The sequence below is a fragment of the Bradysia coprophila genome, unplaced genomic scaffold (assembly GCF_014529535.1).
Source record: "Bradysia coprophila strain Holo2 unplaced genomic scaffold, BU_Bcop_v1 contig_232, whole genome shotgun sequence".
Lineage (NCBI taxonomy): Eukaryota > Metazoa > Arthropoda > Insecta > Diptera > Sciaridae > Bradysia > Bradysia coprophila.
The window spans coordinates 21,623,922-21,637,876 of NW_023503493.1; the positions used below are offsets into that span (position 1 = coordinate 21,623,922).

The following is a 13,955-nucleotide window of genomic DNA, read 5'->3' on the forward strand; positions in this document are numbered from 1 at the left end:
CCTAATGGTGTCAATTGTTTTGTTATGAATGTGACTTTTTGCTGCTCCTGGTGTCATTTTAAAGCGAAAATGATCGGAGTTCGATCTATTTGGTTATTTTAGTGAAGAAGCCAAGCTCAAAAAATTCACCACCGTAGACCAGAAAACATTTTGAATCATCGAGGTGACACTTAAAATTTGTAATTTTAAAAACAATTCTCTTGAACGTCATTCACAACAACAATATTTTACGTGTAAAAATTGCGGGAATAATCTAACCTTCCTACACCGGCTCGCTTCAGCAATCCCAATATGGTGGGGACAATGGGACAATTAAATAAAACATGTCATCGTTTACATCATTTAATTTTTGTTTCTGTATTAACCAATGATTTAAAAAACAATAATAATTAATATAAAAATATGATTAAAAATTATCAAATTAATTACGGACAACCTAAAAAATAAACGTCATCGTCATCATCATATTGTTCACTTAAATCGTGTAAATTATTTACAAAACAAGCTACTTATAAACTATTAAATAATTTATAAATTTCTGGCTAATTAAATCTTCATGTTTGCTTAAAGTATGGAGAAAATGGGGAGACGTGAGTCACGAAGGGGAGGAGCAGCAATCAGACAAATCAAATGTAAAGACAGTATAAAAGAAAAGAAAAAAATGTTGAACAAAGTCAAAAAGAAAGTGTCCGCATTCGAAAATTCGAAATACAACATTTTTTGTAAAATTGTTGTAAATTGTTTCTGTTTTTCGGTTTTGTTTTTTCATCTTTTTTTAAATATAAATTTTAAATTCATATATAACGTGTAATGTCTAAGTGTCCCATTTATATCGTTTGAAAACACCCATCACTAACTAACACAGTTCCTTGCTTTTGTTTTTTTCTTCATATTTATCAACTCATTTTATAATTTTATTTTATGATTTTTTTCGTCTGCTTTTTAATTTAAACTTTTTTTCCATTTTCAATTTTATTTTAAATTTTATGCTAAATATCTCACGTAAATTAAATTTATTTTCTTCATTTTATTCTTCATTTACCACATCAATTAATCGGTTAGCCTATTATTTTCTTCTTCTTCTTCTTCTTCTTCTTCTTTAAATCAGAGTTTCTTATCTTTCTTTCTTAGTTTTGTTTCTCATTTCTATTTATTTTTTTGTTATTTTATTTGTTAACATCAGTCGTTGAGCTAGGGCGATTCATCTTCGCTTGAATTGGTGACGTAATCGATATGTCGCCGGTGGGCGCAACAACGTTGGTTGTTGTCTGTGACGATGGTGACATATTCAAATATGGTTGTGATTGCGCCTGTTTGTGAAGTTTTAAATGCAGTTGCTGTGATGTCATTACTAATGGATTGGCGGTTATGTTAGCCGTCGTTGTAATATGAGATGCTGGAGCAACTGAAAAATGTAATTCTCGTTATGTAACGGAAAAAGTTTGAGAAAAGTCGTAAAAAAACTGAATTGAGACTAAAACTTAACAACAAAAGTGATAGATTAATGATTAAAGTTGTACTTGCCGTTCATGAACGGTTTAAAGATCGTGCACACAACAGAGTCAGGACCTCAATTCACAATTTTGAATTAAGTCATTTTCAAAAGTCAATAAGACATGTATGAATGGGCTCCAGACACTGTATGTCAAAGAAATGTTCAAATCAATAACCAACCTGTAAGCGGTGATCCTAATTTCATGGAAGAGATTTGAAAGTTTCTTTGCGCCTGACCGATTCCTCTAGCCGTCAGTTGTTTTGCATTGAATGTGGATGCATTAATCGGTACAGTTCGAGGCCGTTGTATTGTACTTAATAATTGTATCGATCCACCGGCAGTATTCATTGGACTAGCAGCACGCAGTGTTTGTTGACTCAATCCTTTCACGCCGACAAGTTGAGCTGTATAGTGGATGACGAGTTAATAAATGCTAAATAACGGTAAAGCGTAAAATTGTGATGTGACTATAATTACCGAGTGGTAGCGAGAGCATTGAGCCTGGTGTACCGGACTGTGCATTTGCATTAGTCAACACAACCGTTTGTGTTGAGGGACCAATTACATTGGTGGATGACGACGCAACCACTTGTCCGGAATTACTTTGTGTCGAACTAGTCACTGGAACTGAAATGAGAAGGCTGGTCGGTTGAGAGTTGGCATTGGCGAGTGCAGCTCCAGCCGCTCCAGACAATGATAATGAAAATGGTTGGCCAGGTATTTGTACCTGATGAGAAAGTAAAAATTAATTGTTGCCACAGTGTTCCAACTATTCCATAGACGTTCCAACTTACTTGAACATTCTCCAAAATACCAGGAAACGCTGACATTGCACCTTGCAAACTGGACAAATTAAATCCTTGCACATTGATCGTAGTGGTTTGTTGTGGCGGTGGACTAGATAGAGGTGATATTGACGCAGGTGATTGTACTTGAATTTGTTGCTGTTGAATGGTTGGAGTTTTCGGCGATGGAGACATGAACTGTGGCGCTGTAGGTCCAGGACTCTGTGAAGTTATTGTTTGTTGCGTTAGACGATCCAACAGTGTCGGAGTATTCTGACTGTGTGTAGAGCCATCGACGTTTGTGGAGTTCGGCGATGTTGCTAGCAGAGCGTTCAGACTGGACATTTGATAGCTAACATTCGATGTATTTGATGTATTCGAATCGCTGCCTGGCGACGGAGCTGTCATCGAATCACGACGTATTGCTTGTGCTTGGTTTAACAAACGAGCATTGGAGCTGCTTAAGATGACTTGTTGCTTCACAGTGTTATTGTTGTTGTTGTTATTGCTTAGAATCGATGATTGGGCAAAATTGAAATTTTGCGGATTTATGTTGGCACTGGACATGAGTGCAGGTGGGGACGCAAGCTGACTAGCTATCAAATTGGTGCTAACTGATACGAGATTCGTCGGATGAATGATTCGGTTTTGTTGTTGCTGTGGCTGCTGCTGCTGTTGTTTCTGAGGTATGTTGCCGGTCATTTTCCTCACATTTCCAGCCAAAATACTTTGGGTAATTGCATGATGCATTGCTGTCTGTGATTGTTTTTGATTAACTATATGGTCCGACGGAACGCTAGTGGAAACAGCATTTCCATGGGAATTTGATGCTGATAAGGTACTATTCACTACCGGTGAGCTTGTCATAGCTGCAGGCGCACTGTTCAATAAACTTATAATTGCGGCATTATTGCTGGATTTTTGAGCATTTGAATTAGCTGCGAACGAAAATAAGAACGTCAGCAATAACTCAGTGAAAAATTACTACAGAAATACGTACCAGCTGCTTGTTGCTGAAATTGGCTTTCCGAATTCATAAAACTTGTCACTAGAGCTGTTATCTCCGGATTCGTTGAATGAATTGTGGTGATGGCATTTTTTTGTTGCAGTATTTGCTGCTGTTGCGATGTTTGTTGCGGCGGCATTTGGTCATGCTGCTGCGATTGTTGCTGTTGATTTGTAGATGTTGTTGACTGGAGATGTGCTTGCTAAATTGCCAAAACAAACAAAAAATGATCAAATGCATCACAGAACTTAAATTCAAGCACATACCAGCACTGGTACTGATTGTGCCAAAGCACTACCACGAATCGTTGTATTTGGCTGTTGATTTGTCACAGTCAATCCTGTTAAATTCGTTAAATTGCCAGATGGCTGCTGGACCACAACGAATGAACCGTTAGCTAAATTTAAGTGTGTTTGTTGCTGCTGTGAATGTTGTTGAACGGGCGCGGTCATTGTCGAGTTATTAATATCGCACGGGTTGTAGATCTGTTGCATTTGCGTTTGATTTGCTTGAGATTGTAGGAATTGCTGTTGTGATTGGTTCAAATTCGTTATTCCGATTATGGTCGCTGAGTTATTTGGCATGATTTTGTTCCCTGGAAGCGTGTTTAGATTGGTAGCATTGACACTGGATACAGTCGACGGCGTTGGCGCAAGTGGTTGAACAGTTTGATTCGCAAGTATCGGCTGGTTTTGAAATTGCATTTGATGTTGCTGTAATAGTTGTTGCTGTGCTGTCTGTTGCACCTGTTGCTGCACCTGTTGCTGGTGAATGATTTGATTTCGTTTCGGACCGATAACTGTTACAGCAGACGGTTTTCCCGGCACATTATATGTAACGGTAACAGTTTTTCGACCTTCCTCAGAGAATATGTCGGTGAATTGTTTGATGTATCGATCGGCATGCGTCCGAGTACCCAGCGAAAATTGGCACGCTTCCCCATTTTTTTCGCCTTCCTTATAATCTCGATCCACATACAATTCGCCCAAGAATTCCGAATTCACTGGTCGTTGATAAATGGATATTTTTGTGTGGCACACTCTATCTTCCCGATCGGTCGACAGTATATGTTCCTCGACCAATTGAGGTTTAAAGTCGGTCTTTTTCTTCGGTCTTTCATATGCTTTAACGTTTAAATTCACTTTCGATGGAACGGTTAACGGTGGCAAGTCTAAATTCGGTGCACGTATCGGCTGCACAATATCAATCGGTCTTTTTGGTAACTTGGATGGATCGTCAACAGTTTCTGCATGCACTCTCTGCTTTTGCCGCAAACGCGTTAAGTGATCATGCAATTCCAATCCATGAATGTGGGTGAATTGATCGGTTTTTCGTTTGCGATTGATTGCAACTTGTGAAAATTTCTTCATTTGACGACGAATGGCAGATGTATTCCACATTTGTCGCCTGTGTTGGCTGTTTATAGCATTGCGGCCAATTTGTGGATTTGGATCCAAGCACAATGGTCCTGAAGTGGCTAAAACTAATTGACTTTCTAAGGCCAATTTCTCTTCGCTACTGAAATCGGATTCCGCAGCAATCAAATTTACATCAGCCAACAGTGTCTGATTGGTGGGTTTTAATAGAACAAAATAAGTATCACAGCATGCAGAAATTTGAAATGTTTGTCTATAATCTCTGACTTCAACGATCACGCAACCCGAGTAAAATACGCTCGGCACTCGCGATTCAAGCAAATCTATGAACAGCATTGGCAACGTCTCATTATCTATACATTCTAGAAGACCTTCCACCTCGTATGGCCATCTAATTGTTTCCAATAAATTTTCAGTACTATCATCAGCAGCTCCTGGCTGCGATTTTGTTGCCTGTTTAACGATAATCGGGGTAATGAGTCAACCGCAAACATTTTGCATTTACTTCTTAAACTTACATTACGACTAGTTCCGAGGCCGTGACTATTGTCTCCATGCTGTTCGAATGGTTTGCCAGTGGTAGTTTCTTGACGAAAAGCTAACGAGTATCCTTTATTGCCGGGATACAGATTTAGTATTACGGTATTTAGATTTTCCCTCGCTACTAATAATTCCAGAGCTTGGGATCTACTTCGGAGCTTCACCTGTAAATTGAGTATGAATTTTAGGAAATGAAAGTTTGATGCGTTAAAAATATGGACGAACTAAAGAGAAAGGGTAAACAAGTAACTTACTTCAAGAAAGTTTCTTCACACCCACACTTCTCCCCTTCAAAGCGGACTTGAATAGGTTCTTAGTGCGAGTAGTTGTTAGAGTTATCAGAATCTTTCTTTGCAACAATAAGAGGCCACAAAGTGACACTTTTTTCTGTTAAACAATATTTTCATTGAGAGACTATCTGAGTGCAACCAACTGGTTGACAATTTACGGAAACTGTTGAAAGAAAACTGTCTCGAGTGTAAACTGTGTGATCTCAGCCCTTGCCTTTGACTATCTATTGCTACAAACTAAACTATAGCTCCAACTGTGTGCAGTACTGTGAATTCATTTTCTTCGAATTCGGCATTTAATTAAACCAACCCGAACATTATTTGTGGTCTTAAAAAATCTGGAAAGTTAAATGGAAATCAGAAAATAGACTATTACCACTAAAAAACGCCGGAAAATTTTGTAAACAATGTTTTTGGTCTGTTTTTGGACCTAGCCGCAATATCCGAATTGAAATTTTATCAATTTTTTCTTCATACAAAAGAGAATAACTCTACCCACCACATTCACTCTTTAGTACCTCAACGCCCATACTTAAGTGATTAGAGTCAATATGGAAAAAAATCAGAAAAAACTGTTTATTTCGGTACACACTTTACCGAAACTTCATCATGATCAATTAGGTTCTGAGTAGAGCTCGCAATAGGTCCACTTTACTTCAACCTGAAACCGGAAACAGTCGACCAAAAATTATTTAGGTCAAGTTCAGGGACAACCTGAAATAACCGAAAGCGGAATAGGGCTAACCTGAATTATTTTATGTAAGGTTTTCGGAGAAAAATGTAACTTTTCAAGAGACTGCGACTTTTCCTTTGTAAATGAAAATTGGACAAATGGTTTTTCGATGGTGCTTTAATTTGCTGAAGTCATACTACCTTTAAAATTGAGTAAGCAGTCTGCATACTCCCTTCGTAAATTATGCACTTCTGCCCAATACGTTTATTTGGACGAGTTGGAAGGGTTAAATGCGAGATTATCGTTCTAGGCAGATGAAATATTTTACGTTGAGGCTGATGTGGCTTTACCTGTTCTGTGGGTGATTACAGCTAATTTGTGACTGTTCGAAATATTCAACCAATTGAAATGCGTTTTCGACAAACTTTTTTTTCCTTGAAAGCTGTTGACCAGACGCCACGTCGGTGGCCAAAAATCTCGGGGAGATACCACCATAAAAATGTATGCTTGTTTTCAGAAAATTTTTGACAATTCTAGTTTATTTCACGAAACCTGAACCGATTTCACTATTTTTTTTTTTGCTGAAAGCTATTGACAAGACGCGTAGTTTGACACCAGTATGGGGTCATTGTAAAATGCGGTCTCGGGGAGATATGAACAAAAAGTGTTTGTTTGTATTCGACATTCCGAGATATTCTCAATAAATCTCAAATGATTTCTGTAAACTTGTTTCCCTGTAGAAACGAACTATAATTCCACAATTGCTCCAAATGACACGAAATTAAATTTTTTTGAAGATTTTTGGTTCATTCTGCTTTGAAGTAAGGTAAAATCACTTCGACCCAAACGTTGCCGAAATTACATTTTTTCAAATAAAAACTGAAGATCGGTGCCGTTCGAAAGCTACAGCATATGACTTCACGAGAAAAATAACTTTGAGTCAATCAGGTTAGTTGGGTGAGTAAAGTAGGTGACAACAGCTTCCCAGTGGTGATAAAAGTCATCCTCGAATTTTAACTCGTCGAGATTATCTCGAAAAATTTTGTAACCATTTTTTTAAACGGTTTTGAGCCGAAACAACATTTTCTGTGGGGTAACAACCACCAATTGTGAAAAAAAAAATTGCTGGCTTTTTATGACCTCCGAAAAATATCACTTTTTTAGACATATCTCCCCCAAATTTTGGGTTACCAACCTCATATTGGGCTTAAGCTGCGCGTCTTGACCATAGCTTTCAGGGAAAAAAGTTTACCGAAATCAGTTTTTATTTGATGAAAATATTTCGAAAAGTCACAAACGTGTAACGCAACTAACCGCCGACTTTTGCGATCACACAAGTCACACTTCGCAGGCTAAAAATTCCAATTCTTGTTGGTATGACAGCACTGTGTCTCCTGAGTATTATAAAAATTATAGACTGATTTGTTAGACCGCAAAACATAGCCAACACAGCTCACTTTATGCCTCAGAAATGACGAAACTTGTAACGCAACAAACCCTGGAGTTACCCATCGATGGATAATTTCACTGCATGAACCAAAGTAATGGAATATTGTGCCGTAGAAATTTGAATTCTTTTAATCGAAATTCAGATCCAGTCTGCGTTGAATCGGAAATACAAACTTAAAGAACGTGTAGGAGTAGCGCTGTAGTTTAACGACAATAAAGAAAGTATATAAGGAGAGAAATGGCTTTATAGAACCCGACAGCAGACATGGGATATTAAAACTCACTGGTCTCACAACGACGAAATGTGTACAGAAGTAGAGAATGTACATTGTACATAAAACGACAAGTCACGTGAATCCAAAAGCCATTGGAAAAAGACAAACTTACCCGCGTTTCTGTTCGACGATTTTGTTCATCGTTGTAATACAATAGTCCATATAGTTCCCTAAGCTTGTCATGTATATCGAAAAATGGTGATTCTCTGCTACTTTCAGTGGACGTCGCTGTGTTACTACTTTTACTGCTTGTCGCTGTCGGAAATGCTGATGATGATGACGATGACGAAATTTTTGATCGTTTCGATGGATTGCTCCCCGATGCGTACGCTGATATCGATGACAAACTATGTGTATCGGTAGCAGGCCTCTTTTCACAACTCGACTGATGGCTAATCGTAGTTTGTTTAACGGGTGCAACTAGTGTTGCGGGTGGTGATCGCGACGGATTTGTGATGAATGAACTGCTTTCGGCACTTGTGTAGTCATTGTGGTCGATCAGTAGGGAGGACGAGGAATCATTTGTAGTTCTACGCAATTTGTTGAGTGCCTCATTGACCATGAACTGGAATATTTTGACAATTGGGTTTCGTTTGTTCTTGAATGTGTAGAATGTGACACAAAAAGGCACACTTACGTCTGCTTCTTGGCATGATGACTCCAGACTTTGCATGATGTCGCTAACGTTGTTTCGTTAGACATTCAATTATATTCTAGTATGTGACCACCAACATTTGACAAGTCTGAAATTAAACCCAAACCCGAAACGATAAATTACGACGGAAAAAATTGTGAGCGGAGGAGGACGTATTTATTCAGTGAGAAAAGTGGTCAAGGAATTCGTTGTGACACTTTTTGCGTATCCATTTCCATTGGGCTTTGCATGAAAAACTTTTACTAGTTATACATTGTTCGATCGACTTAATATGACCGAAAGTTGATTATCAACAAAAAAAAAAAATTAATCAGATTGGTATACGATGTTTACCATTTTCTTGTGAACAGACAATTTTATGGAGATGATGGAAGTCAAAATAATTTTGAGCAGGAGAAATTGTGAGTTAAATTTCGGCATAAATGTTCACAAAACTTTCATAACATTCGTGCACTGCGTAACAAAATCCATTACCATCGATGGTCAATGGTCTGGAGCGAATCCTTTTTTGTTTTAAACAACAAAAAATTTAGAAAATAAAATAAGCAATGACGAAAAATCACTTCAGAATTGATGTTTTGACAGATTGTGCTAAACATGTGTTGGTAAATTCATGCAAAAAGTTTTCTCATTTTTGCCTGTGTGAGTTTTTTGTCCAAAAGGATTGCCAATTTGTGTCACAGATTTCACTACAACCAGTCCCGTTAATTTAATTCACATCATCGACATTTCCTTCACAATTTTAACCAATTGATGCACATCCAAACGAAACTTTTTTTCGATTTAAAAACACACACAAAAATGGAGAAGAAATTCGCCTACCTCCAGAAGGCCATGTAAATTTCTGTTGCCAAAGTGAATTTTTTTAGAACCACTTTTTTATCAATTAAAATTACATTTATCAAATCACTCGATTCTCTTGGTAATCTGTGGGGTTTCTTCAACCAAAATAAAACACTATACACAATTTACAAATTAAAATATATACAGAATTTTAATGAAAAATTGCATTTGAGTAGTTTATAAACACATACGAAACCGCAATGAAGACACCTAGCGGAACACAATGTTAAAAACTGCTACAAAATTTGTTTATCTTGTCCGACCATATGGATTGAAACATTGAGGGAATTCTTCTTCAATAGATGTACCGCTAATGCCGCTAAATTTTGATTTTTATCATTGATTAAATGCATTAAATTAGATAATGAAGATGTGAGGCAGCGCGGTCAATTTAATAGTACAACTAAGAAATTTTCTCTTGCGTAACCTTACTGGATGTGTTATTCCGTTTCCGTCATTACTTCATAATTAGTCGAACAACCGATTAAGATCTACTTAAGATCTCTATTTGATCATTGTCAAATAGCAGTTTCTTCAATTGTAAAGTATAAAGTTAGCTGGGTGAAAATGGCAAGGTATTTACATCTCAAATGACATTGACAATGATCAATAGGTATGTTCCAGGTGCAACATCGAAATGTCAATCGTCATCCACAGACAACATAACAAAACAATGTTATTGACAAAATGTATAGAGTGTTATGGTGAAAGAGAGGAACATATTTTGACAAGTACCCCAAGGCAAGTTAAAATAAACTCGTCTTCTGTCCTCTCGCTCTCAACGTACCACGTTGAAAGAGAAGCAAATACTTTGAGAAGTATCCCAAGGCAAGTTATAATAACCAATCTTCGGTTTTATCGCTCTGATCATAACAGTCTATAGAAAAGAGTTGAGGTTATGGCTCTGTATATGACATTTGACAGTAAACTGCACTTTGCGTCTCTTTCGTCCACAGCAATGACTTTTTTTTTAGAAATAACGTATATGACGATGGTACCATGGTAGTGGGAAAATTAATTCGTGCAAATAGTAAAAAGCCGGTATATTAAAGCCGCAGTGAAACACCGTAATATTCTTTGTAGTGTACTTTTAATAAAGGGTACGAATATAGTGTGAAAGATTAAAAGTGAGTGGAGCCTGGTGGAACCAGTGGTAACATTGAGTTTATCGAGATTGCATAGAGCTACACTCGACAGATAGTATGGTATCGCTGTCATTTTTAAATATGTGTGTAACTCTATGAGATGCTGTGTTTAAGATCCATTCGTGTATATATTTACCATTGCTTCAGTGTCTTTGATCTGCACTCGTCGTTCACTTAATTTGATTTAAACTCACCACTTATGTGAACATAGCTGCTAAGCCAGATTTGATACATTACAGACGAGGAAAAATAAGAAGGTACAATTACAAACCTTATTTAATCCACATGTATTACCAATGTTACGAAATTGACGTATGGTTTATAACGTATGTAGAGTGTTACGAAGAAAGAGAAAGAGATATTTTGACAAGTACCCAAGGCAAGTTATAATAAACTGGTCTTCGGTCCTCTCGTTCTCAACGTACCACGTTGAAAGAGAAGTAAATACTTTGTCTTCGGTTTTGTCGCTCTGATCATAACAGTCCATTGAATGTGGGTGGAATAACATCAATACTTATCTGCCTAGGTCATATACCTAATTGAAAATCCACGGAACGTTTGTATCGACATAGAAATGTATCGTGGCTTACACAATTTTTGCGAAAGACCGTCCCTATATTTTTGCATGAGACATTACCCTACTTTCAAACTGATCACACGAAGACAATTCTATTTAATGTAATATCTGGTGTGAGACTAAACTAAAGGGAAGAAGCATTCGCTTCAATCCTTAGTTTTTTATTCAATTTTAAATCAATTTCATGTGAACACATAATAGATGGCGATCATAAACACTCTCCCTTCTTTTTACTTGACATTCCATTGCCATCTTGCTATTCATGTATTCATCCCATTCATCCATTTTTACAGCAGAATTGACGTTTTTGACATATCTCTCGTTTTCGATTAATCAAAACAGGGTCGTAACCAGGGTTGAATTGTAAGAAAACACACTCAGTGTGTCTTACATTGCACTAAACTTAAATCTGTATTTTACTGATTGATCAAACAGCAAATTGACGAGAAGACTTTGTATCAGAGAAAGCTCCTAGAATATCCCATTCGAAACGAAGCATCGGCTTATGAAACAAAAATCTCCAGTGTTAGAGCGCGCATTCGCCTCAGTACGCCACTTGAAAAAAGTTTTTTTATCTATGTTTTTGTTGACATTAACTTGTTCTCGCAGCCAATTAATTGAGTGAAAACACATCGGAAATCAGTGGAGAAATTATAAAAGTTCAATGGCAACGTTAGAAAAGTTGGTACTGGACGCGAAACGAATCTCAACACGATTGAACGATAATGTGTTGGTTGGTGATTCTCTCATCAACGAAATTGAATTCATCAATGAACAGTTGAAGACATTGAGAACTGTAAGTGTAGACCAATTGCATCTGTCCAAAGAGTCTTCGGGAACCTTAGTGATTGTTTATAGTTGACAATGTTTCTTTCACTTTATCTTGACATGGTCAAATGATGTCTTTTCTTGACAATAATAGATTTTTTCACTCATTAATGTACCAAATTCATTTGTCGCATAAGGTACACGACAAATTCGATCTGAATGAATTGTCTCGCAACAAATCCAACCAGAATCTTGCAATTCAAAAGAAATATCCACACATCCAAGAGATCCAACATGAGAACCGTGAATTACGAGCTTGTTTACAAGACTATCAACGAACCATGGAGCATGTGATGACCAAATATCGCGAGCACACTCAGCAAAAAATCCTGGACAGCAAATTCACATTCACAACGAATGCGGTAGGTTGAATGGATTTTGCCTCGTTCGAATGGTGTTCATATGAAAATTGACTTAGGTGACCGAGGACAATTCCAAACATGAACAGATCAATGAAATGGTTGAGCTGATGCGTAAAGCTGCAAGCATTAATGAAGATAAGGAATTTGCTGAAATGGAATTGATCAATAAGCTTTTCACTGAAAATCAAGGACTTCGCGAAATGCTTCGAATATCGAAAGAGTTTGGTTCACAAACGGCGGAAACGGAAATTGACGAACGACCCGCGGGGAATGAGTGCAATGATAAAGTCGAGAAGACTACAATCGAAGAGATCTAAAATGTAATTTATAATTTACGGGTTTTTTCATTTTTGTTTTTGTTTTTTACATTTAGAAAAGAATAAATTTCAAATTTCATCTGGCCAAAGTTTTGTATTTAAGGAGTTGTCTGAGTATCATTGAACAATGGAGACATGAAATAAAAATGAAAGTCTCAAAGGTTCGAAAAGAGACGTCTCACGTCTCACAATGACAATACAAAGGATTTGAGACCGTGAGACGTCTCTTTTCGAACCTTTGAGACTTTCATTTTTACTTGGGTCGCAAGGGATACTAATAGCGATTCCCGATAAATGCGATACAATGAAACGAAAAGAAATTGATCAGCCTCAGATGCTAGTTGCGACTATTTTAGGGAAAGCTTATTGGAAAAATTAGGAAAATAGAGAAAATAAGGAAAATCTGGAGAATTAAGGAAAATGGTAAAAAAATAGGGAAAATTGGTAAAAAATTTAGTAAAATTTTCCATATTTTCTTTATTTTTCACTATTTTTATGTTTTTCACAATTTTTCCTATTTTCTTAATTTTCCATATTTTCTTTATTTTTTTTCCAAATTAGTTTCTGACCTGAGTCGAACAGTGTATCAAATAAACAATTTCGGAACTATGAATTGTTCCATAAATTTCTATGATTTTAGCGAATTTATTCAACGTGACGTCATGGTCACATTCTCTGTTTATTTAAATTCGGGTATTGATTCAACTCAACTCAACGGTTTTCGAGGAAAATCGAATTTAAATTTACAAAAAAAGCATCAGTAAATTTCCTTTAACCTTTACTTCGAAAAAGCATAAAAATTGATAGAACACTCAACCATGTCTCACTAAATATTTTTTTTATGTAAAATTCACAGTTCCCAATTATTTTTTTTTGCTTAGAACTATGTTTTCGCCGAGCACGTCAAATGGCCTCGACTAATTGCCAACTGTGAAAAGTAAAGAAAAACCAGCAAAACAATGTCTGATGCTTACATTGATTAAGAATTGAGAAAAGTACATAGATCATCTATAAAGATCTATAAATCATCTTCATGTAACGGTACATACTTTCAGACGTAACCCCACTTTTGTTTCGTTAAATGTTTCGTTCATCCATTCATTCGTTTGAAATCATTTTGGCATAAATGGAATTTCTTAACGTGGATGACATTTTGAACATAATCTGTAGATCCGGTAGATCCACTATAAGAAATGCCATCCACGTTAAAAAAGTCTCATACAAATGAATGAACGAAACATTTAACGAAAGTTAAGTGAGGTTACGTGTGAAAGTATCGGATCTTAAAAATGATCTATTGGATAATCCTGTTGTGAGCCACGTTGCACCTCTCACACTA

General features: G+C 36.8%; 2 protein-coding genes across 3 annotated transcripts; one reads left to right on the forward strand and one right to left on the reverse strand.

The window, feature by feature from the left end:
* Positions 1-1,104: 1,104 nt before the first annotated feature.
* Positions 1,105-9,595, reverse strand: LOC119076285. Of its 2 annotated transcripts, none has more exons than XM_037182946.1 (10): positions 9,367-9,595; positions 8,527-8,632; positions 8,002-8,454; positions 5,181-5,366; positions 3,553-5,115; positions 3,281-3,488; positions 2,290-3,218; positions 1,973-2,222; positions 1,675-1,899; positions 1,105-1,405 (listed from the first exon to the last, which is right to left on the reverse strand). In XM_037182946.1, exons 2-10 carry the CDS (start codon positions 8,560-8,562, stop codon positions 1,167-1,169), a joined length of 4,089 nt encoding a protein of 1,362 aa, XP_037038841.1. In that variant the 5' UTR covers positions 8,563-8,632; positions 9,367-9,595; the 3' UTR covers positions 1,105-1,166. The 2 variants fall into 2 exon arrangements, with proteins under 2 accessions (XP_037038841.1, XP_037038842.1); XM_037182947.1 differs by having other exon boundaries at positions 8,878-9,595.
* A 1,835-nt stretch (positions 9,596-11,430) lies between these two features.
* On the forward strand, positions 11,431-12,703 carry LOC119076286 (FGFR1 oncogene partner 2 homolog). Its single transcript, XM_037182948.1, has 3 exons — positions 11,431-11,905; positions 12,075-12,299; positions 12,356-12,703. The coding sequence occupies exons 1-3, from the start codon at positions 11,774-11,776 to the stop codon at positions 12,614-12,616; spliced, it is 618 nt and encodes a 205-aa protein (XP_037038843.1). The 5' UTR covers positions 11,431-11,773; the 3' UTR covers positions 12,617-12,703.
* Positions 12,704-13,955: the final 1,252 nt, after the last annotated feature.